Source organism: Phycodurus eques, chromosome 3 (assembly GCF_024500275.1).
Source record: "Phycodurus eques isolate BA_2022a chromosome 3, UOR_Pequ_1.1, whole genome shotgun sequence".
NCBI lineage: Eukaryota > Metazoa > Chordata > Actinopteri > Syngnathiformes > Syngnathidae > Phycodurus > Phycodurus eques.
This window is the reverse complement of record NC_084527.1, coordinates 6,414,478-6,436,414: the sequence shown is the minus strand read 5'-3', so window position 1 is coordinate 6,436,414 and position 21,937 is coordinate 6,414,478. Positions and strand designations below refer to the sequence as shown.

Below are 21,937 nucleotides of genomic sequence, written 5' to 3'. Positions count from 1 at the left end.
TGTTTATTCACAGTTTGAGATTCGCCCATTTGTTTTTTTTCTGTGGAACCTGTCTCCAGGTATTTGCTGAAAAACTCAACTATTTGCATTTTTTGTGCTGTGTCTGAAACACCCTAAACACCAAAGCCCTGTCAAAATAGGAAAGTAGTCCAGTAAGTGTCAAAAGAATTATGTGGAAGTGTTGTATCTCGACTGAGACAAGCTTTATTTTTTGGGAGTAGCTAAGTTTGTTTTTTAGTGGAAGTCACAGCAAGTGCATGCATTTAGGGTGCATTATTTTGAAATATAATAAGCTGTAATCCATTTATTTTTAATGGTAATGTTATAAGATTAGTTGGGCTGTATTTAGTGTTTAAATTATTAATATGGGCAATTATAAACATGGGCGGTGTGTGTCAAGTACTTGGATTTTCGGCGCAGGTTTTGGCTTCTTTTCATTTTCCTCCTATTCTATGAGCTCCATTCTATTGTGTCACAATAGACGTTACCACACAACTTCCTGTAAAGCAGATGTGGCATTTGTAAAGCTGACATTTACGCTGGCCCTGTTCTTTCTAATTAATTGATTACTTTTCATTTCACCTGAATGTATCCTGTACAGATGAAGGCTGTGGCTGGGATGAAGATGTCATTCAACCTGCAGCAGTCCATCGAGAGGTCTCGGAAGACCATCATACGAGGCTACAGGCAGGACGAGACTCACTCTGCACTCTGCTCGCATCTCTTTTCCATGATCCGCACCAACCGGCAACAGCGGCGAGCCTTCCTCATCTCGCTGCTGAACCTCTTTGACGACAGCGCCGTGAGTCTTGGGAGCTTGCAAGCTTAAACTTAAGGAATGTGAGCTTTTTTAACATCAGCCAATCCTCCTTTTCATTACGCAGAGGACGGAGGTTAACATGTTGCTGTTCATAGCGGACAACCTAGCCTGCTTCCCATACCAGAGCCAGGAGGAGCCTCTCTTCATCATGCACCACATAGACATCTGCCTGTCGGTTTCTGGCAGCAATCTTCTTCAAACCTTTACGGAGGTAAGCAGTGCTAACCCAAACACATATCTATTAAAGTCATTCATTGCCAGACTTCCCAGTTAACATGGATATTTGACTTCTAAAGCCGTCAATGGCAGTGAATGTGTTTTTAAAGACATACGTTGGAATCTCTAAAAAATGGTACAAGGTGGTTGGAGTCCAGCCAAAATTCTCTGCATCAAAACTAACTAAACTCAGCGAATCTGTGCTTTAGTCTTTAGTACCAGTGATGGCAAAATGGAAACGTGTCATAGGAGAGTGGTGTGCCTGCTCAGTACAATAGGAAGCGTACATTTGATTAAATATAAGTTACATACACAAACTATTTTTGCCTTGCTCATTTAGCATAATGCTGCCAGATCAGGGAAGTTTACCAGAAGTTGCCGTTTTTACTGTCAATGTCCATTTTGGGTCTTCCTGAAAATTTCTAGTCTTCCTGTTGTTTGTTAATATGGAACACCAAAAACATTTATGGGCATTCACTCATTTAAAAATAAATAAAAAATGTGTTTTTGAAAACCTATATCAAACACAAATAAGGTTATCTTTACTTTTTAAACTTTAAAGGTCCCATGCCATCAAAGGTTTTGTATGTCTATCAATTTTGATGTCCTTTTATTGCATTTGCAAGATAATTTGGCCAGAATGCCCCTTTTCAAGCTATTCTAGTTGGTCTTTTTCACATGGCAGTTGACACTGCCGGAGTTCTTATTTGACATTTAAATAAGCTTTGCTCTAATTGGATCACTAATTCTGAATCTCAATTTAAATATGGAAAAAAATTGGTTTGATTGGTCGTTTCCGATATCTCGGCAGCCAAGCATTCATTGCGATGGATCCTTCAATATGGGGTCTTTTTATTGTGAAACAGAATTCACCAACCGTCGGATTGTTCGCCCACTAATAGGGAACGTGAGTGGAAATGACAGGTGGCTACTCAATCACACAGAGGAGGGGACGTGGGTTAAACAAAAGAGGAGGATATTTTGAGAGGCTGGTCCTGCGCTCCCATTCAATCACTTGCCACTGTGCGTGGCGTTCAATGCTCATGCACTTTTTGGCAAGACTGACCGCAAGCTTAAATCCCCAGTTGAATTATCAATTTTAAATATAGTTAAGTATTTTCTTAAAACACAACATGTATGCTTTTATATACCGTATTTGCGTTTGTTGGCGGCCCCCGCCCAGTTGCTTGCTCAAAGCTCGGAAATGCACTTCCAGCATTGTGTTAAAGCTAATGTTTACTAAGTCATCCTCCACGAAATTGGCCTGAACACAGCAGAATTCTGGTTCTGAAATGCTCAGGATTTTCTCCAAAAATAAATTAAAGCCATTAATCCTTCAACTCCTCTTAGTTTGAACCAAAATAAGAGCAGCAGGTGTTTAATCTTTTTCTTTTTTTTATTTTATTTTTTTTATTATTATTATTTTTTTTTTTACATTTAAACATTTTCATATGATTTTGAAATTGTCAAACAGGTCAATGTAATCTGCTCCGTGTTTGGTCATTTTTTAAAAAAAACTATTGAATAAAAAGAACACAAAACAAAATAACCAAAATAATGTCAGCAGAAAAGGTTCTATCCAACTGTTTTTTTTTTTCTATTTGGCCCGTAGTATAATATAGGAGGGTGAAAGGGTGAGTCGTCTTAGATAATTTTTGTTTTATTATACAGCGTTTAAATTGTCTATATTATCCATACTTGTATGACAGGAATGTTAAAATATTGCTTAAACATTGCCATTACAGCCAATAAAGGTTTTTATCACACTTTGAGTCTATAACTACTTAATTTGCTTTACATTAGATCCTATGGGGAACGTTGTTATGAAATTAGAATAACCTGGAAGTCAACCAGCATCACAGAATGGATTGTGGCCAACTTTGGAGGTTCTACTGGATGAACACAAATGGGAATGATGATTTGTGGTCATGTGTTCTTTCCTCTGTCCAGCTCTTGTTAAAAGAGCCAAGGCGGAAGGAGAAGCGGGTGAAGGAGGAGTGGAAGAGCACATCAGATGGGGAGGATGACGAGATAAGAATGAACTGCGACTCCCTTAGGAGTGACGATGTGCACAACAGCGAAGACGACGACCTTGTACGGCGGCCCACAAAGCCCAGAAAACTGGTTGCTGACTCTGAAAGCTCCGATTCGGAATCCGACTTGGACGATTTGAACGTGGATGATACGGAGAGGGTCATGAGGCGTCTCCCAGACAATCCCGCTAGCCTCTTGGACTTTGCTAACTCCGTTCAAGGCATCCTCTTGCTGCTGGTGCTCAAACAGCATCTGAAGAACCAGTATGGATTCTCAGACGGGTACGCTCTATAAAACCTCCGCAGGTTCTGATATTACACCTACACTGTTTGTAACCCTGTGTTGCTCTTCTCACAGCAAAATTCAAAAATACTCGCCAACCGAGTCGGCCAAGGTATATGACAAGGCGGTGAACCGAAAAGTCAACGTTTACTTCCACCCGCGACAAACCCTCGACTTCATCTCCAACAACATGGCGTGTGCCACGCTGACAGAAGATGTCAAGAGGCGTATTGTCAAACAGTACCTCGATGTAAGTGATGATGGGAATAAATTACATGAAGTTAAATTTAGGGATGCACCGAAACTTCGGTCACAGAAGATTTTCAGTCAAAAATGACCTAAAAGTGCATTTTCGGTTTTTGGTCCAAAGACTTGAAACAACACGGCTGAAACAGGATGATTCACACAAGCAAACAAACACGGGCAGCCTGTGGTTGTGTGCACTGTTGTAAACAAACAAACGGCACGTCGACATTGAACAGTCGCCCAACCTCCCAGATTGAAACCAGATTATGTCAAAATGTCCACTCAAATAAGGCAATTACAGTTTTGACTGAAAGGCTTTTGATGTTTGTCCTGGATGTAGTTCAAGGTACTAATGGAACATCTGGACCCGGACGAGGAGGACGAGGAGGGGGAAGCGTCAGCAAGCGCCAACATTCGAAACAAAGCCATAAATGCCCTGCTTGGAAGCTCGGGCCCCTTGTTGGGACCCAGTCCGCGCAATCAGGCGGGACCAGAGACCGACGACGACTACAGCGATGGCGATGACCGGACTCCAGGGGTAAGACTGATGGGGAAACACCTCGTCGCAGTCTCGCGGAATCCTTAATTCTCCAAAACCACTACTACAAACACTGCATCGTTAAAGTTTGTATTACATCTTATATTGCTATCAATTACTGTTGCGCAGCAACATAAACACAACACTTCCCCTAAATCATGTTCAATCGCAACCTGACAACAGAAGAGGCTTTACTAGTTAACCAAAGCTAATGACTGTGGTTACATAATTTTCCTAAACTCTCTTTCAAAGGTCTACGAGCCATGAGTGATGCAATGCAAAAAATGATGAGTTGACCAAGCAGTGTTATCTGTGGAAATGTATATGCATGCAAACTTACCTTCATGACTGATACGCTTCCTTCTGCAATGAAAAATTACAGCCATTGATTCTTAAAAAAACAGGCCTACTCAAATACCTATTTTCAAGACCACCTCTGTCAAGAGGTCTCAGACCAGTTGATTTGGTCCGCACCCAAGTTGGTTTGCTGTTTTTACTCTTCAACTCTTCAAGTTTTTACTCTTCAACTTAACAGTAGCAAAGTGGGGAAAACAACGAGAGTTCGATTAAAACTAACTAAAACTAACTAAACAATTGACAAAACTTTTTGGTTTAAGGGTGCTTTCACACAAGCACCCTTAAACCAAAAAGTTTTGTAAATTGTTGTCCAAACTTTGGTCAAGAGTGCACAGCAACACCCTGCACTAATGTGTAGAGCCCTTCTTTTGGCTGGATTTACGCTGCAAGTCAAATTCCCCAATGCCTGCATCCGATGTTTTTATTTATTTTATTTATTTATATCCGATATGGCAGTGTTTACATTCATGGAAAACGTACAGGTTAGGCAAATTACGGGAACCCGTGCTATCCGCTGGGGTATAGGGAATGAACCAATCGACGGTGCCTAAATGAATCTCCTTCCCTCAGTTCAACATGGTGCTTGGCATCAATATGCTTCCAGATGATGCTAAAGCAATTTTTTTATGACACATGGCTTTGGCCTGAGTAAAAAAGCAGTGAATTGGTATAATGTGGGAGGAAACCTGAGTGCCTGGAGAAAACCCACACAGGCACGGGGAGAACATGCAAACTCCACACATGTGGGGCCGGGGATTGAACCACTGACCTCAGAACTGTGAGGCAGACGCTCTAACCAGTCGATCACCGTGCCGCCTAGGTTTACAAATATGTGGAACAAACATGTATGTTTCAATAGTGTGTGGGGAAAAAAAGTTTAGTAGTGTGAGAGGGTCTTTCAATGGTGAAATTTATTGGGATGCAAGACTATATTTTAATTACAAATTTTAGAGGGAAAAACAGCTAAATTGAGGCAACAAATATTAGAGGAGGACATCTATCCCTCCCACCTTCATGAAGTGTGCTTAATTGGGCCATCTTTGTCCTCTTCCCCCTTGTAGTCCTCTCGGAGGTCGAGGCGAGCGGGCGACCAGTCGGACCCCGGCCGAATGAGCGAGACGGTGGAGGTGATGGACGTGATCGCCCTGTGCTGCCCCAAGTACAAGGATCGGCCGCAGATCGCCCGTGTGGTCCACAAGACCCCCAGTGGCTATGCCATCCACTGGATGGCCGGCTCCTACTCGGGGCCCTGGGCTGAAGCCAAAAAGCGCGACGGCCGCAAACTGGTGCCTTGGGTGGACACTATCAAGGAGTCAGACGTCATTTACAAAAAGATTGCCTTGACCAGCAACCACAAACTGAGCAACAAAGTAGTGCAGACTTTACGCTCGCTGTACGCAGTGCGGGAAGGAGGAGCGAGCTAATGGCTCCTGTTGTTTTTCGTTTTGTTTCTCAAATTCTTCCTTCTACCGCTCCCCTGCCACGTCCATCCACACAGCCAAACTTCACTGGATTCTCACCCTTCCTCTTCTTCATTTTTGTATGAAAAACACGACACTACATACTTTTACATGAGTTATTCTTTCCAAAAAAAAAAATATTATTATATGAGAGGGACTGCTCATGTTTGTGTGTATGTGTACACGTAAAGAGAGGATATAGGATCCAGAAGGCATTGAAAGGAAATAATAGGCTCCAATTTATACCCTCTGTTGGAAGGCTTTTACCAGGATAGACCTGGAGGGGGGGAAATGTTTGGTCAACATTGTCGTGGGAGCTCCTTCGCTGTTGTGCAGCCGATTCTAGTCGCTCGTTTCTACTCCCACTGTATTATAGTTTAACACAAACGGAAAAACTAAAAAAATGTTTATATCTCTGAAGACAGAAAACTGTATTAAAAAAAAAAAAAAAAAAAAAAAAAGGAATAAAACCCTAAGTGAATGTTGAAAATTAGTCTTTTTGATGTTCTTATTAGTGTTTTTTGGAGTTTATTATACTACTAGCACCTAATGTTTTTTTCCTCTTCTAGCTTTTAGATATTTGAAAGAAAAAGACACAAAAAAGGAGAGAAAAAATATTTTTTTATTTTTGTTCACTTTTATTTGTCCATGCTGTACAATGGCAGAGTCCTGAATATAATTTATTCTATTTCTAACTACGCATGCAGTATATATGTGGCCTAATGCAGGAGGATATTTTGTAAATGTAGATTTTTGTTGTATTAGGTCACCTTAGTCATAAAAGGAAAAGGGGATTCATAACCTTTTTTTGGGTGCAACAAATACTGCAATAAATTTTCTACTTCTCTTTGTCACTTGTCTCAAAGTGTCAACATCATCTTTCCATTTTTTCAAGCTAGTATATCAAATGTAGAAAGTGCAATTGTAATTGGATTGCATTGTATTTGTGAACAAATTTGACTGCTACAGGGTATCCTCAATTTAAGATGGTCACACTCCCTATGCCAGCAAATTTCTACATTATGCGCCACTGTTATTATCACTAACTATTTGTAAGAAAAATACTTTAAAACCAATGAAAAATAGTTTGTACGATAGTAACTGAGCATGCTTTCTTGTGCTATATTACCACATAGTCTGAAGAAGGGCTGCCCGTCAGAGAATTCAGGATGACCTTTCACACAACTGAAATTCTCACGCACTACTGAAATATATAAATGAAGGTATAATAATTGGTCAGTTACATGCCACAGATTTCATTTATTGCAGGGATTTTCTGGAACGTAACCAACACGATAAATGTGGGCTTACATACATACACATTTTATACATACACATTAATATATATTAGGGCTGTCAAAATTAAAGTCTTAACTCATGAATAATCACCCCCCCCAAAAAAATCTCAGTTTATTTTGACCATTTATGCTCTTTTACCTGAACTGCATATGGATATCTGAAATGTGGTGCAGGTTGCTTTAAGGTCAGTGATCAGGTCAACGCTTACACCAGTGCAAAAATGAGTCAGAAGACTCGGACAGGGTGCTCTGCGGGAAATTTAGCTTAAAAAAAAATCACAAGTTTAAAATGCCATGGAAAGCAAAATGTGGTACTATTTGGTCCCTGTGAATAATCGTGATGAATGAAAAGTGTGATTAATATGATTTTAAAACATTTATTGATTGACAGCCCTATATCATTTATTCATTCATTTTCCATACTGCTTATCCTCACGAGGGTCGGTGGCGTGCTATATATATATATATATATATATATATATATATATATATATATATATATATATGGCGACCAGTTCCGGGTGTACACCGCCTCTCGCCCGAAGATAGCTGGAATAGGCTACAGCACGCCACCGACCCTCGTGAGGATAAGCAGTATGGATATATATATATATATATATATATATATATAATATATAATTATTATTTTTTTAGGCCTATTCTTACGACGTTGTGCGAAATAGTTAATTGTGCGCTAGTCGAAAGCGCAAAGCAAATTTCAAACCGAGATTATAGAGCCACACTAGGAAATGAAGAACTAACTGAACACGGTTCCATGTCTATGTTCATTTAACTACAATGTTTACTTCACTCACAATGCTTTATAAGTATGAAATTGGAAAGTATAAAGAAAATGATGATCAAAATACTCAGCGCGTGTGTTTGTGTGCGCGCTCTTGTGTCTTTTTTTGCCCAAGTGACTCGCCGTCGTGCGATGACGTCACATCTCCGCCATTGGTAAACCATTGGCGGTTTTTGTGATTTCAGTTGGTCTCCCTTGCTTACGTTGACGCAAGAAAAAAAACAACATGGAGCGGTATGTATCGAATTTACTGTCAATTCCGGCTGGAATACGTTCTAGTAACCATTCGCATGACGGAATATATATATATATATATTTTTTTTTTTACAACTTCGCCTGCCTTTTCGATATTGCCAATACAAGAAAAGTCGTAATGGCTTCACTTGTACGTTATCCAATTTATAGCTCTCGACAGCGAGTGTTAACTGTTAGGCAGAGGTGGCCAAAGTACTGTACTCACACTACTAATAAAACTGCAAATATTTGCGACAAGAAAGACTGGTGAAAGCAGAAGTGCTGATATGTTACAAAATCCCCCAAAACGGACATACGTACTGTATGGGTTGAAATATGTGGCACCTTTTAACTGAATTTGAATCATTTATATTTTACTTTTAAATGCTAAACTTGAATAAGTGCATTAAAAAAACTGATGTTGAATAACAATTTTAATTAGTATTGTTTAATTTGAAACATTGCATTTAAAAACTGAACAGTATCCTTTGAAATTGAATTTATTAGTTTGCAAATTAAGTCCAATAGACGTGAAACTTCAAAGTGAATGTATTTTTATTTTATCTGCAATGAATATTCAAATCCTATATTTTTACATTCAGATGTCAATCAAAATTCAAATCCTATATTTTTAAATTCAGATGTCAATCAAAATTCAAATCCTATATTTTTACATTCAGATGTCAATCAAAATTCAAATCCTATATTTTTAAATTCAGATGTCAATCAAAATTCAAATCCTATATTTTTACATTCAGATGTCAATCCCAGTTCACCTATTTACATCGTTTTTACGTGACGTGTCGTTGAAAAAGTAGCGAGCCTATTTTGCTAATTATCTGTTTCTAGAATGTAAGTGGACCAAGTACAAACTTGACGGAAAATTTATAAAAGGAAATAAATAATCGAAGTCCAGATACTTCAAAATTTTACTCAATACAGTAATGAAGTATTTATAATATATATATATGTATATAAAGTATACAATAAAAAATTTTTTGTCAGTTTAAATTTCTGTAAAGCATTTTGTGTTGCATTTGAATGTATGAAAAGTGCTCTATCAATAAATTTGATTTGATTTGTCCTTTGTTACTTTCCACCACTACTAGTATTTTACAGATAGTCTTTTTTATTTTTATTTATTTATTTGTAAAATAAGTCAGATACATTTGAACAGGTTTTGTTGTGTATGTTACAGTATTTGTGTACTTAAACATATTCAATGTTGTTTTATTTGTTTTTGTGACTTTTGGGAGCAGTGGAAGAATGAGCAGAGCCGCAGGCAGGCAGTCTGAGCTGCCCATGCGAGGGCAAAACTCTAATAGGATGAGCACGGCATACACAACTCCCCGCAGGTTGGTTCTTTTTCAGAAAGAAACTGCTTAGTTCTACGACCGGGAGATATCGCCGTTGTTGAAAAGATAGGAGAAACTGCAAGACAACTACTTAGTCCACTATTTGGCTGTCATTGACTATTTCAAGGCGGCACAGTGGGCGACTGGTTAGAGTGTCAGCCTCACAGTTCTGAGGACCCGGGCTCAATCCCCGGCCCCGACTGTGAGGAGTTTGCATGTTCTCCCCGTGCCTGCGTGGCACTCCGGTTTCCTCCCACATCCCAAAAACATGCATAAATTAGAGACTCTAAATTGCCCGTAGGTGTGACTGTGAGTGCGAATGGTTGTTTGTTTGTATGTGCCCTGCGATTGGCTGGCAACCAGTTCAGGGTGTACCCCGCCTCCTGCCCGATGACAGCTGGGATAGGCTCCAGCACGCCCGCGACCCTAGTGAGGAGAAGCAGCTCAGAAAATTGATGGATGGATGACTATTTCAAATGATAGTACAGAATGTTATCGTTATTCATTGTTAAACTGATTCAACCATAGTTTTCAGTTTTGTCATTTTGTTTGCCTCTCAGCCAGCATGAATATATTTTTGTATTGCTTGTAATGTTGTGTTACAACTTACAAGTTGATTTGGGGAATCTTTCTTGAAACAGAAAAAAAATGTAAACGGCAATTAAACATCTTTGGGGTTTTTGTTTTTTTTTTTTTTTTTTACAGTGAAAAGCCTTCAATGGGTAAGCTCAGCATGTCCAAACCACTGTCGCAGACAACTGAGCAGCGGACAAGCTTCTTTGGTCAACGGTATGTCAACAATGGAAAAGATGTAAACAATAAGCGTTTACCTAAAGAAAATGTACTGCCTCTGTCTGATTCTATAGAAGGGAACTGAATAAATTCTACATTTTTAATTTGAATAATTATTTTGCAAAGTAAAATATCTTTGCAAATGTCTTATTTTGATGAAACCAAAAGACAATCAGTCTGCTTTATTTTTATAATAAATATTAAGTGTTATATACAAAACTTTATATTTAATGTTGGGAGGCTGAAATTCCGAGGATTTGGACAATTTCACGTTGAACAAGGTCTAAACAATTAATTGATTGTCAGTCGTTATCGATCAATTTGACAATGATTAGTTGTCGGTCTATGTTCCTACCCTCACCTATGGTCACGAGCTGTGGGTCGTGACTAAAAGAACAAGATCCCGGATACAAGCGGCCGAAATGAGTTTCCTCCGCAGGGTGTCCGGGCTCTCCCTTAGAGATAGGGTGAGAAGCTCCGTCATCCGGGAGGAACTCAGAGTAGAGCCGCAGCTCCTCCGAGTACGAGAGGAGCCAGATGAAGTGGCTGGGGCATTGATTCGGATGACTCCCGGACGCCTCCCCGGTGAGATGTTCCGGGCACATCCCACTGTGAGGAGACCCCGGGGACGACCCAGGACACGCTGGAGAGACTACGTCTTTCGGCTGGCCTGGGAACGCCTCGGGATCCCCCCGGAAGAGATGGATGAAGTGGTTGGGGAGAGGGAAGTCTGGGCGTCCCTGCTAAAGCTACTACCCCCGCGACCCGACCTCGGATAAGCGATAGAAAATGGATGGATGCATAGTTGTCGATTAATTGTTGCACCTCTAATACGTGTGTATGTGTAAATATATATTTATTGTTATATTTGATTGTAGTACAAGTGGAGCTAGCATGCCGCGCAGCAGCTCCATTTATGGCTTTGGCGGGCCCGAGAAGCTCAAAGATGCACGACCTCTGCACGACAAAGCTTATGTTCAGCAGTGCATCAGACGGCTGCATGAGGTAGGTTTGGGTTTGCCCGCATGTCCACTCCACTGTATGCACCACATACACGGATCAGCTCCCAAATAGTAAGGCATATATTACCCAGCACTGCGATCAATTTCCTAATTGTACAACCATTAGAGCAATCAAATTTGCTATGTCCTTTTTTATTCAATTAAAAAAAAACGGTCCGGTATTACAATAATACAATATAATCTCAACAATACATTCATAACACTCTTGATCTTGACTGATTTTACTTAACCATTCTCATAGAGGAGAAAATGCATTACAGTAATTAAAAGTGCACAACCGCCGCAGAGTTAAAACACAATGACAGTGATGATGCACAAGCTAATTAAATGTCCAATGGCCAATTTTTTTTATATATATATAATTTTTAAACCACAACTAGCAACAATCAGCTCATGAGACCAGGATCAATAATTCCCAAATACCTTACAGTATGTGCAAAGGAGTGTGGAGAATATAAGGATTTTATTATTATAATTTTTTTTTTCTTCACTGAAATAGCTAGCAAGTTAGGTAGGTAGGTAATAATATCAGCCTGAGCTTAGGGCTTTGATTTGACTTCATGACATTGTATCAAAATGCTCTTAATTTCTTATCTGAAAGGGCTGGACCACGGAGTGGTATGTTTCGGTGGACTTAAAATTATGAGAGGCTCACTCCACATTGTCCCTTAACGTTTACGTTACCAATTTGTCATAAATTATCGACATGCAACAGTTTGACTCAATTTACATGACCTGTTTGTTGAAGATTAGACCAGCTCTGCCGCCACACACGACCAGCGTTATTGTGTTTGTTGAAACACCTGCTTGTAGTAGGCCATAGGTGATACGTTCAAGAGCAGTTCGGAAATGCGTATAACGACTGTTTGATTTGTAATGATTCTTTGAATGGCTGTAACAGTGTATGCATGGGCGGTAAATTGCTTACCCTTTTACGGTGGCTCTGACACGTTGCGCAGCTCATGCTGCCCTCCCCTCTGTCATGCACACACCTGCTTAGTCAAACGCTTATAACTTTATTAAATGATAAAAGGCCACTTTGAGTATCAAGGGGAAAAGCGGCAGTGCCCCCCGCCCCTACAAAATGCCACTGCTGTTGTTATCTACTGTAAGTGATGATAACATTAATGCTGTGTTATTCATTTGAAGCTATGATGCTATATTATTTCATGACTTGCTGTTCCCTGTGAATTAGTTTCTGACAGACCAGGGCTACAACGTGTCACCCAAGACCCTCCAGTCACCATCCACCAAGGAGTTTGTCAAGATCTTTGAGTTCATCTATCGTCAGCTGGACCCCACTTTTGAAATGCCGAACTCCAAAGTGGAGGAGGAGGTTCCAGCTCTCCTCAAGTCGTTGAGGTTGCTATATATCCTATCTGTCTTCAAAACAGTTCCTCTCTGTGAGTTTGTTTTTAGAATTGCATGGTAGTATATGACCTAGGGCCACCTTAAAGGGGACATAATATGTAAAATTGACTGTGCCCGCCCATCCCTCCATCTATTTTCTATTGCGCTTGGTGGCTCGGTGATGAAGTCTCGTTGGAGTTTGTATTTTGACAACGGGATACCTGGGAAGCAGTTTTAAACTGCGGGGGAGTAATGCTCCAAACGTTCTGGATATTCCATACCAGACTTTGCTAAATACGTCTCTCTCGCTCCCCTCCTCCTCTCCTCTCTTTTTCTTTCATTTCTTTTTTTGTGTTGCAGATATCCGTTTGTTCTGTCCAAGAGTTCTATGTATTCCGTGGGCGCTCCCCACACCTGGCCTCAGGCGCTGGGTGCCCTCATGTGGTTGATTGACACTGTCAAGGTGGTTGTATTTAAAGAAAAGGAAAAGGTTCCTTGGGTAATTGGAATTTTAGATGACATCTCTGCTCCGTGTCGCCAGAACCTCACAAGCCAGACCCACCAAGATCTTCTATTCATGGACTTCAGCGAAGATGGGGACAACATTGATAACAGCGCAGATTACAACAGGGTACGCTGCTTTGATTTTTACTGACAGGACAATTCATACAGCCATCCGTTTTCTAGAGTAAAAATAAAAAAAATTATATTTAATGACACGTTTTATTTTACCAGTATTTTTGTATACATACATATTGCTACCAAGAGATAATAAAAATAACTATTTAGTGAGCCAAATAAATACAAAATAAATGTAAATAAATAAATAATAAAAACATATAATAATAATAATGCATTTTAATTAGCCAATTTTAGCCCTCCCCACTCCAAAGAAAAGCCATACTTTGCCCATTCCTAATTCAGAGTCTAACATGCATGTTTTTGGAGTGTTTGAGGGAGCAAGCGTATCCATAGAAAACCCACCCAAGCGAAGGGGAGTCCTCACAGGAAGACATCGACTGAGATTTGAACCCAAAATCTCAGAACTATGAGGCAGACTTGCTAACCAATTGACCACCGTGCTACCCACTGGAGAATTCATTTACGTCCTCTTAAGATCCAATACAAGAGCTGTAGGTTTACAAATCCAGTAACTGATTTAGATCCCAGGAGGCGAACTTATTAACAGTCGGCTACCATCTCCACTGTGCACTGTGATTAATTCATGGAAAACGCACTCCCGTCTGCAGCTCTTCCTCGAAAACACAGCAACTGCATACGCCAAATTCATGCAGGGCGTGGACACCTACGAGGAGGACGACGAGGCCTTCATTTCTGAGCTCAGTAAGCTCTTTTTGAAGCAATTAGATCATTGTATTTATATTTGCGAAATTGGATGTTATGTTTTAGTATGTGTGTGTTGGTGTGTCTTTGTTCGTGTGTGTGTGCATTGGGTTGATGTCTTCATGTCTGTGTGTGCGTTTGTGCGCGTGCTTTCACAGAGAAGATGTGCAACTATGATGAAGAGGTGCTGGCTGCCATGGAGGAGAAGCACAGGGTGCTGATGGAAGAGGTACAACGACTGGAGAAGGAAAACAAAAAGGTCATTATCACACAATTAAGACATTTGATTGTGACTGTGCATTAAACTTCAATTTCATGTATGGAATGTTTCTTCAAGTATATGATCACGGGCAATAGTGACTGAAAGTTGATTTGCTGTTGGTCTCTGACAGTTTTATCAAGATGACCAGCAAACGCATCCCTTTCCCCCAACAGGATCGTCTCGAGGCCAAGAGGATGGAGAAGATGAAGCTGCAGTTGGACCTCCAGAAGCTGCGTGAATATCACGTCAATCTGGAGACTTTCCAAGCAAACTTAGAGAAAAAGGACTTGGAGCTGCACGATGGGCTCAACCTTGCTGGTAAATGGAAGTCACATTAAGTTCAGTCAAAATACCCTCTTTCCTCCTAGTGGTCCAAGATTTTTTTTCTACTTACCTTTTTTGTTATTTGTGCAAATGCATTTTTCCAGTATATTGTTCCCAATGTTTTTGCACAGTTAAACTGTATTACTTAATGTAATACAGTATGTATTGTAATTTATAATAATTTACCTTATTTCCATACTGTAGTGGCCAGGGTTATCTACTCAACCTTAGCTGAGGAGGATCAGTATATTCCTACAAATGCATTTTTGGAATAATACTAAATGCTACAACGGTGCATACCAATACTGTATATATAAACTGCAAGTACAGTTTAAAATGAAATAGCGGGTAAATTATTTACTACAAATGTATGTTTTATTATACTGTATCCACACCAGTGACATAGTGACCGGCATATACAGTACATCAGTATAGTTCTACAAATGCATTTTTGGAATAATGCTAAATGCGACACAGTTGCATACTAATACCGTATATATAAAGTCAAAGTATAGTTTCAAATGAAATAGTGGGAAAATTATTTATTTACAACAAATAATGAATCTTTTAATATATCTACTCCAGTGACCAGAGGCATGCAGAGACGGGGAGCACATGGAACAAGAGTTTGGAATGCCTTAGCATAGCACTGCAGGTTATTCATTAAAACAGAATAAGAAAAGACATTTGCCTAAAGAACACCAAGAGTTTCTAGTAACCCTGCGCACCAAAAAACGATAACTACCAATCAGTTCAGTCATACATGTTATGTTACATTATACTAATAATACTAATAGTGTCTTAAAAATCACTTACAGACGCTCCTCTGTCATTTTTGGCAATTTTTATTACTGGCCCAACAGTGCGTGCATCTGCAACAAATGTCCATGTGGTGAACATGGACAGTGGCCAAATGGTTCCGGGTAGCGCAAATTATTATTGATATCTCCTCGAGGCAGAATCTTTTGCGGCAGAGTTAGCCGATTTTTATTTTTTATTTATTTTTCTTCCCGCACAGCCCTCATATAATTTTTGTGACATTTTTGGTAGTGGGCCGTGAGACCTTTCTAATGTAAAATAAACACCGATCTAAACAATGTGCGGTTCTGCTTATGTTGAGAAGGAAAAATGCAGAAGGGATTTTACTCCTTCATACCTCATTACCCAACCAATGGAGGTCACTAGCAATCCAGACCCTACTAATTTGCCAGTTGCAATTGAAACCAAAATAAGCAGAAGTACTTTCACCCATTTAAATAAATGAACATTTGTTTCAACTCTTCATTTTATCCTTCCACTCTTCAGTCAACACTCTGGAGTCTCTGAATGTTGAGCAGGCCGAGCTGCAAAAGATCCTGGAAAACCAAAAGTACACACCGGCCGACATCGAGAGGATCAACCAGGAGAAGCGGGAGCTTCTGCAGGCCATCGCCAGTCACGGCAAGTCTCTGGAGCAAGCCGAGCAGCACAAGTGGAGCGAAGAGATCACGCTGGCCAAAGTGAAAGAGAAGGTATTCGTGTTCAGTGACGACACACATCAGGTGTTAAAAGGTTCAGTGTGCATCATCATCAGTCATGAAAAGTGAAACTTCTGAGACAACCAGAACAGTCCAGTTGCGATCAATTCCTGAGAAAGTCCGCATAAATGACGATTGGTTTTCCTCTGATATGAAAGCTGTGACTTGCTGTCACTGCCAAAATAAACAAAGTCTCTCCTTTTCTGTATTCCAGGCTGAGTTGAAGCTTAACAAGTACCACAAGCTGGCTCGCAAGTTGAAGCTGATACCGATGTCTGCTGAGAATGCCTGTGGCCATGACTTTGAACTCAGGCCTTTTGAATGTGGACCCGGGAACATCCAGCTCAAGTCACAGACACAGGTACTCAATGGATTCGCTCCCATGTGATACTTTGGTCTACGTTAGTTTTGCCCTTAACGGCTTTGCGTGTCACTCTGTAGCATCTTAAAAAGCTAATCCTTGACTTGGAGGAGGATCGCAGCCGACTGTCCAATGCCAAGTTCAGCCTGGAAGAGTCTTGTGAACAGGTGAAAGAAACCGTTTCTCACGCCTTTTGTTGGGGTACAAACATTATTTTCTGATCTAAACAAATTTTTAAAATGTGAGCGAGCTCACACATGATGAGGAAAAAAATGTATGTGTTCTTACTGCTCTCGTTGTGTGTGGTGGGCACGAGATAATCAACACTGAACATTTTAAATACGCTGCCTGCCTTCAAATAAATGACGCTGCCTGCCTTCAAATGTCAACGTTTAACTTTCCCAGCAAATGTTATCTCATGGTAGCAACATTTTAGTCCTCGGTCAGTGGGACTACAGTACACTAAAACTACTACTTTATAATGTAGCAGTGTTGAGGATACAAATTGAGTAATAGCTCCTTCATTCCTGCTTTAGTTGAACTCGAACATCTTGGACAAGGAGAACGACCTAAAGCAGCTGAAAGAGCAGATCCGCAAGGTAGATGAGCGCTTGGAGGCCAGCCAGAAGGTATGAATTCCACCAGCCACTTCGAACAGATGTAATAAGCGCCTTCTGATCTATGTGGTATACTCCGCTTTGTACGTGCAGGAGCTGGCCCGAGAGACCCAAGAGTGGGCAGTGGAGTTGGAGACGGTCGAGAGTAATCGCAATCTGCTTGAAGAGAAGGTCAACTGCGGTTATGATGACGCTGTGCAGCAGCATAAGGCGCTGCAGCAAGAGTGAGTGGCTTGCACGGTGGACACTTGATTAGGTTTACAAGAGCTGTGTCAAAGTCAAGCCGCACTTTTGAACAACACTATTAAATTTATAGGTATTTAACAATATTAGAAACACCTCTCAAACAGTTTCAATCAATTCTATTTCACGTATACACGTTTATACATTTGAAAAAGTATTATAAAACAGTAAGCATTATCTTTGTGAAGGTAGAATTTTTGACATGGCTTTTATATTGGATCTCGTCAGAATGCAGGTGTCCTTTTGGTTATTAGCATTTTCATATTTGACCTACGAACATGTGCATAGTTTAAATCAGGGATGAGCAACTTATGTGATGGAGGGGGCAATCATTTTTCATGAGTGCTACCAGGAGGCCACAGGACTGCACACATCCTAACCAGATGAATGCCATTTTAAGTATGGTCAAAATATGTGCGCATTACTGTTTTTTTTTTTTTTATGAATCAATGTACATTACACTATCTATAAAAGATCCGCTCTTCAATAACAAGGATTTAAAGCAAACAAAAAAAAAACACCCCCCACCACACCAGACCGCGAATATAAAAAATCTGCAGATAGTTGATGCCCATTACAATTGCACTGGGAAAATAATGCATTTTTAAAAATATATACACCAAAGATTCTTGAATAATCGGGGATAAGCTGCCAATAAGTGTTTTCGGGATTGTTTCCCCCCATAAAATATAAGAAAAATGAAAAAAAAGCAGGGAGGACAAAAGAAATCCACAAATAGGTGAATCCACAGGTTCCGAACCCCGATTATGCATGGATCTACTGTAGTCCCTTACATTTATTTTCGTGTGCAATTGCCAAAAGGTGAGTTTAGTGACTTAATACAGTTTATGTAAAGTGCTATTGCGTTCGTTTTATATACAAGAAAACCCTGGAGGGGCATCGCACTTGTGGGGAATGTACTGTTGGTGTTTCTGCATGGTAGTGTTTCAGACATTGTAGTCTGGCTGTAACTTGAAAGTAGCTCTGGATCTTCTCCCAGCCCCATGACATAATGATCGCTATCATGTCATGGGGTAGAGAAACACAGTGTGGAGGCAATTATTATGTAAATGAAGAGAAGGGATCACTTACAGACACACTTTCAGAAACAAGCCACAAGAAAAGAGTAATTTACTTTTATGTTCAATTTCACACTTAATTGGTGGGCAGGAACCGACGAGTGTATTTGTGTGCAAGAAATTGAAAAGTAAATTTTCCAAAACGTTTCCTTTATATAAACACTTGTGTCCTTGAGGTACCATCTGGTTCTGCTGGAGACCACAGAGGAGAGGCGAACTGTCGCCAACAACCTCACGAGCGTCTTCACCACGGCAGCAGACCACCTGTCCAAAACCGAGGTAACTCGCTTGTGTTGCTGCATTTGCAAGTTTGATCCTTTAAGCACACCTTGGAAGCCGGCGCAAGTGTCTTAAGTGCTGTCTTGTGCTGCATCTGTGCCGCAGAATTTTCTGCTGGAGGTGCACAGCCACATGCCGCACCTGTTTGCGAAGGCAATGGAGGACGACGAGAAGGCCGTGAAGGACCTGAAGGAGATGCTAAAGTACTTCAGGTCGAAGGTTAAAAAAGCAAAAAACTAAAGTTAAGTCACCAGTTTAGAGTTTGTTTGTTTTGGTGCTTCAAGTGTTTTTGATGTTTTGTGTGTTCTGTTGACTGTTAAATTTGTATTAATAAAGAGTTTGAAGTGTAATATTTTTATCTGAGTTTGGGTTTTTCAGCGTCACCACACTTCCTCCGGGTGCCCTTAGAGGACAGCACACACCAATGTGAATGCTCTTTTTATTTTCATTTAATGGATCTGTCAATCGCCGCTGATGAATTCCTCTGAGCCTCATAACTTTTTTGTGGGTGGTGAATGCAGAGGAATTTTTCGTTTGTATTCAAATGGAACATTATGAGACTTTAGTCAAACATCCATCCACTTTCTGTGCCGCTTATCCATACTAGGGTCACGGGTGTGCTGGAGCCTATCCCAGCTATCTTCTGGTCGCCAGTCAATCGCAGGGCACATACAAACAACCATTGGCACTCACATTCACACCTACGGGTAATTTAGATTCTTCAATCAACCTAAGCACGCATGTTTTTGGGATGTGGGAGGATACCGGAGTACCCGGAGAAAACCCACGCAGGCACGAGGAGAACTTGCCAACTCCACACAGGTAGGGTGGGGATTCGAACCCCGGTCCACAGAACTGTGAGGCAGATGTGCTAACCAGTCCTCCACCGTTCCACCTAGTCAAACATAATTGTACATTTAAAATGCCACATTTGTTCATGATAAAAGTAAAGATAAAAAGTGTTTGACACGTACATTCACATATGCCTGCCAACGCACATGAAAGCCTTTTGCAATGCCACTGGGAGAATTTTGTGTCAACGTAGTGAAGAGCTGGCTTTAAGGCCGCGGTGAACTAGTGGTTGGCACGATTGCCTCATAGTTCTGACTTTCTGGGTTGGAATCTCAGCTCGGGCCTTCCTGTGTGGAGTTTGCAGGTTATTTCTGTGCTTGTGTGGCTTTTCTGCGGGTGCTCCAGCTTCCTCCCACATTCCAAAAATGTTTATGTTAATTGACGACTAAAATAATTAACTAAATAATCCATAGGTGTAAATTTGAATGTTATATAGTTACAGTGTACTCCTGCATATGCGCGGTTCAGCACCCAGGGATTCACCTATTCATGGATTTCTAAATATGTTTTAGGGGGAGGGGGGCAAACGCTTTGTATATTCCTGTTTATTCAAGAATTTTTGGGGTTATTTTCCCTCCCCCCAATGTAATTATAATGTCAATTATTTGTGGATTTTTGCAGTAGAGCGGTCCCTCGTCCCTGGGTCCAGTGTATTACAAGCGATTGTAGCACCCAAGTGATTTTAAGGTACGATTTAAACCTATTGTATACTTTAAGACAAAAAAGCAGCATGGTTGTTTTGTCATGAATTGTCATGCTGAGCTGTGTAGAGCTTGCTGATCTAGCCTGCCGTTCATTTTGTAGGGCCTGTTTTTGTCGTGGGAAATTGACCTTGCGTCAATTCAGTAAGTGTGTGAAAGCGGGTGGGGTTGGGGGACATTTAGAAAGTGCAACAAGTGTTTTGACAGATGTAATGAAGTGATGGTGAAGGGCTCCGTGGGGAGCGACGAAGAAAAAAAGTGATGGATAACTTCCACTCTGTGTGTGTGTGGGGGTTGGGCATGTTGATAAAATGTTGACTTTCAATTTTTATTTGTGATTCATTTGCATTTATCATTTAGGAATGACAGCCATTTTATTTTTAGAAACTCCATTTTGTAAGGGCTCAAAGGTATTGGATATAATTGTCGTCCGCTTGTTTGTGGCTCTGGCTTCACTTTTGTTATTTTTTGCTCATTTAGTTTTAGATCAGGCCACTGAAGACTATATTCTTTGCCTTCTAAATGTCTTGTTGCTTTTTGACTACCATTGAAGAATATTATCTTTGTTTGTCTTCAACTAAGTCTTGTATTGCTTTCTTGACTTTCGAAATCTTGACTAAATCTTACTAGCATGGCCAATGGGCATAGAAGAACATTTGCCTTCAAAGTCTTGAGTTGCTTCCTGAATCTGCCATTGAAGACTATTTCATGCAGATACTCTGCATTAAATGTTTTTATCGTGAACATAGAAAGTGAAGACTAAGACTAAAAAACAAGCAATACCTAAAGTATAATCGTGCCAATTTGTCCAAATACTTTTGAGCAACCCAAAATAGCTCCTCTGCATAAAATGTCACCCAATCTCAAACAATTGACTGTTTTTTTTGGTTTGTTTTTTTTAGTTAATGAAGACAAAACTGAAGGCAGCAAGCTTGACAAACAAGCAGAAGATGAAGTGAAGGCTAAGGTTATTTTTTTTTTACAAATCGGTATGTCCATAAACATACCGAATTGAAAAAAATAGGTACTTAGCATTAACTGTCATCCGATCTCAACCCAGTCAAGTATGTTTTTTTTAATTTTTATATATATGTAGTCAAAACTGCCCTGGGTGGGTCTTCATGTCACCGCTAGCATGTACACTAATGCCTTCTCCAGATGCGACAAAAGCTAAAGTGGTTTAACAGTCCTTTTGCAATGGCATTTCCATTTGCGATACAGCCGCTGAGTCTCCACGTCGACGTTGTGATGCAACTGCTAATGAGATGCAGCGCTGAGCCTTCACGCTGCATGCAAGCACAAAACACACACACAGTGGTGCACTCAGTTAAAAAGCAAGCACAAGAAGGAATGACTATCCCCAACTTCTTAGGACTTGAGTTCACATTCAACAAGTATTTGTGGCTATGAATCGCACCGCAGCAGCAGGAGTTTTGCTTGCTGTTTTGTGAAACAATATCCGTTAGTAGTTCGTATGGATTGGGGAAGACTAACGCACATTTTCACATCAATTTTGATCGTATAGCCATCATTAAATAGATATGTATTTCCA

At 40.3% G+C, this 21,937-nt stretch overlaps 2 protein-coding genes across 2 annotated transcripts in view; both read left to right on the top strand.

Moving 5' to 3' along the window:
• nipbla (NIPBL cohesin loading factor a) overlaps positions 1–6,413 on the top strand; it is a 42,853-nt gene extending 36,440 nt beyond the window's left edge. Inside the window, 6 exon segments of the mRNA XM_061671825.1 lie at positions 602–802; positions 885–1,031; positions 2,987–3,351; positions 3,428–3,602; positions 3,939–4,136; positions 5,555–6,413. Of these exon segments, the coding sequence (XP_061527809.1) occupies positions 602–802; positions 885–1,031; positions 2,987–3,351; positions 3,428–3,602; positions 3,939–4,136; positions 5,555–5,917 (1,449 nt within the window). The 3' untranslated portion in view covers positions 5,918–6,413.
• Positions 6,414–7,927: 1,514 nt separating this feature from the next.
• ndc80 (NDC80 kinetochore complex component) lies at positions 7,928–20,356 on the top strand. Its single transcript, XM_061673341.1, has 18 exons — positions 7,928–8,287; positions 9,547–9,642; positions 10,348–10,431; positions 11,313–11,439; positions 12,652–12,818; positions 13,167–13,269; positions 13,348–13,437; positions 14,057–14,150; positions 14,309–14,409; positions 14,586–14,730; positions 16,042–16,247; positions 16,468–16,614; positions 16,695–16,781; positions 17,151–17,243; positions 17,325–17,455; positions 18,730–18,832; positions 18,938–19,258; positions 20,306–20,356. Exons 1-17 carry the CDS (start codon positions 8,280–8,282, stop codon positions 19,070–19,072), a joined length of 1,917 nt encoding a protein of 638 aa, XP_061529325.1. The 5' UTR covers positions 7,928–8,279; the 3' UTR covers positions 19,073–19,258; positions 20,306–20,356.
• The last annotated feature ends 1,581 nt before the right edge of the window (positions 20,357–21,937 follow it).

What these genes read in the sequence shown, in the direction of transcription:
- ndc80 (XM_061673341.1), top strand. An exon ending in GCATACACAACTCCCCGCAG is followed by an intron (nt 9,643 to 10,347) that starts GTTGGTTCTTTT and finishes TTTTTTTTACAG; the next exon opens with TGAAAAGCCTTCAATGGGTA. An exon ending in ACAGCGCAGATTACAACAGG is followed by an intron (nt 13,438 to 14,056) that starts GTACGCTGCTTT and finishes TCCCGTCTGCAG; the next exon opens with CTCTTCCTCGAAAACACAGC.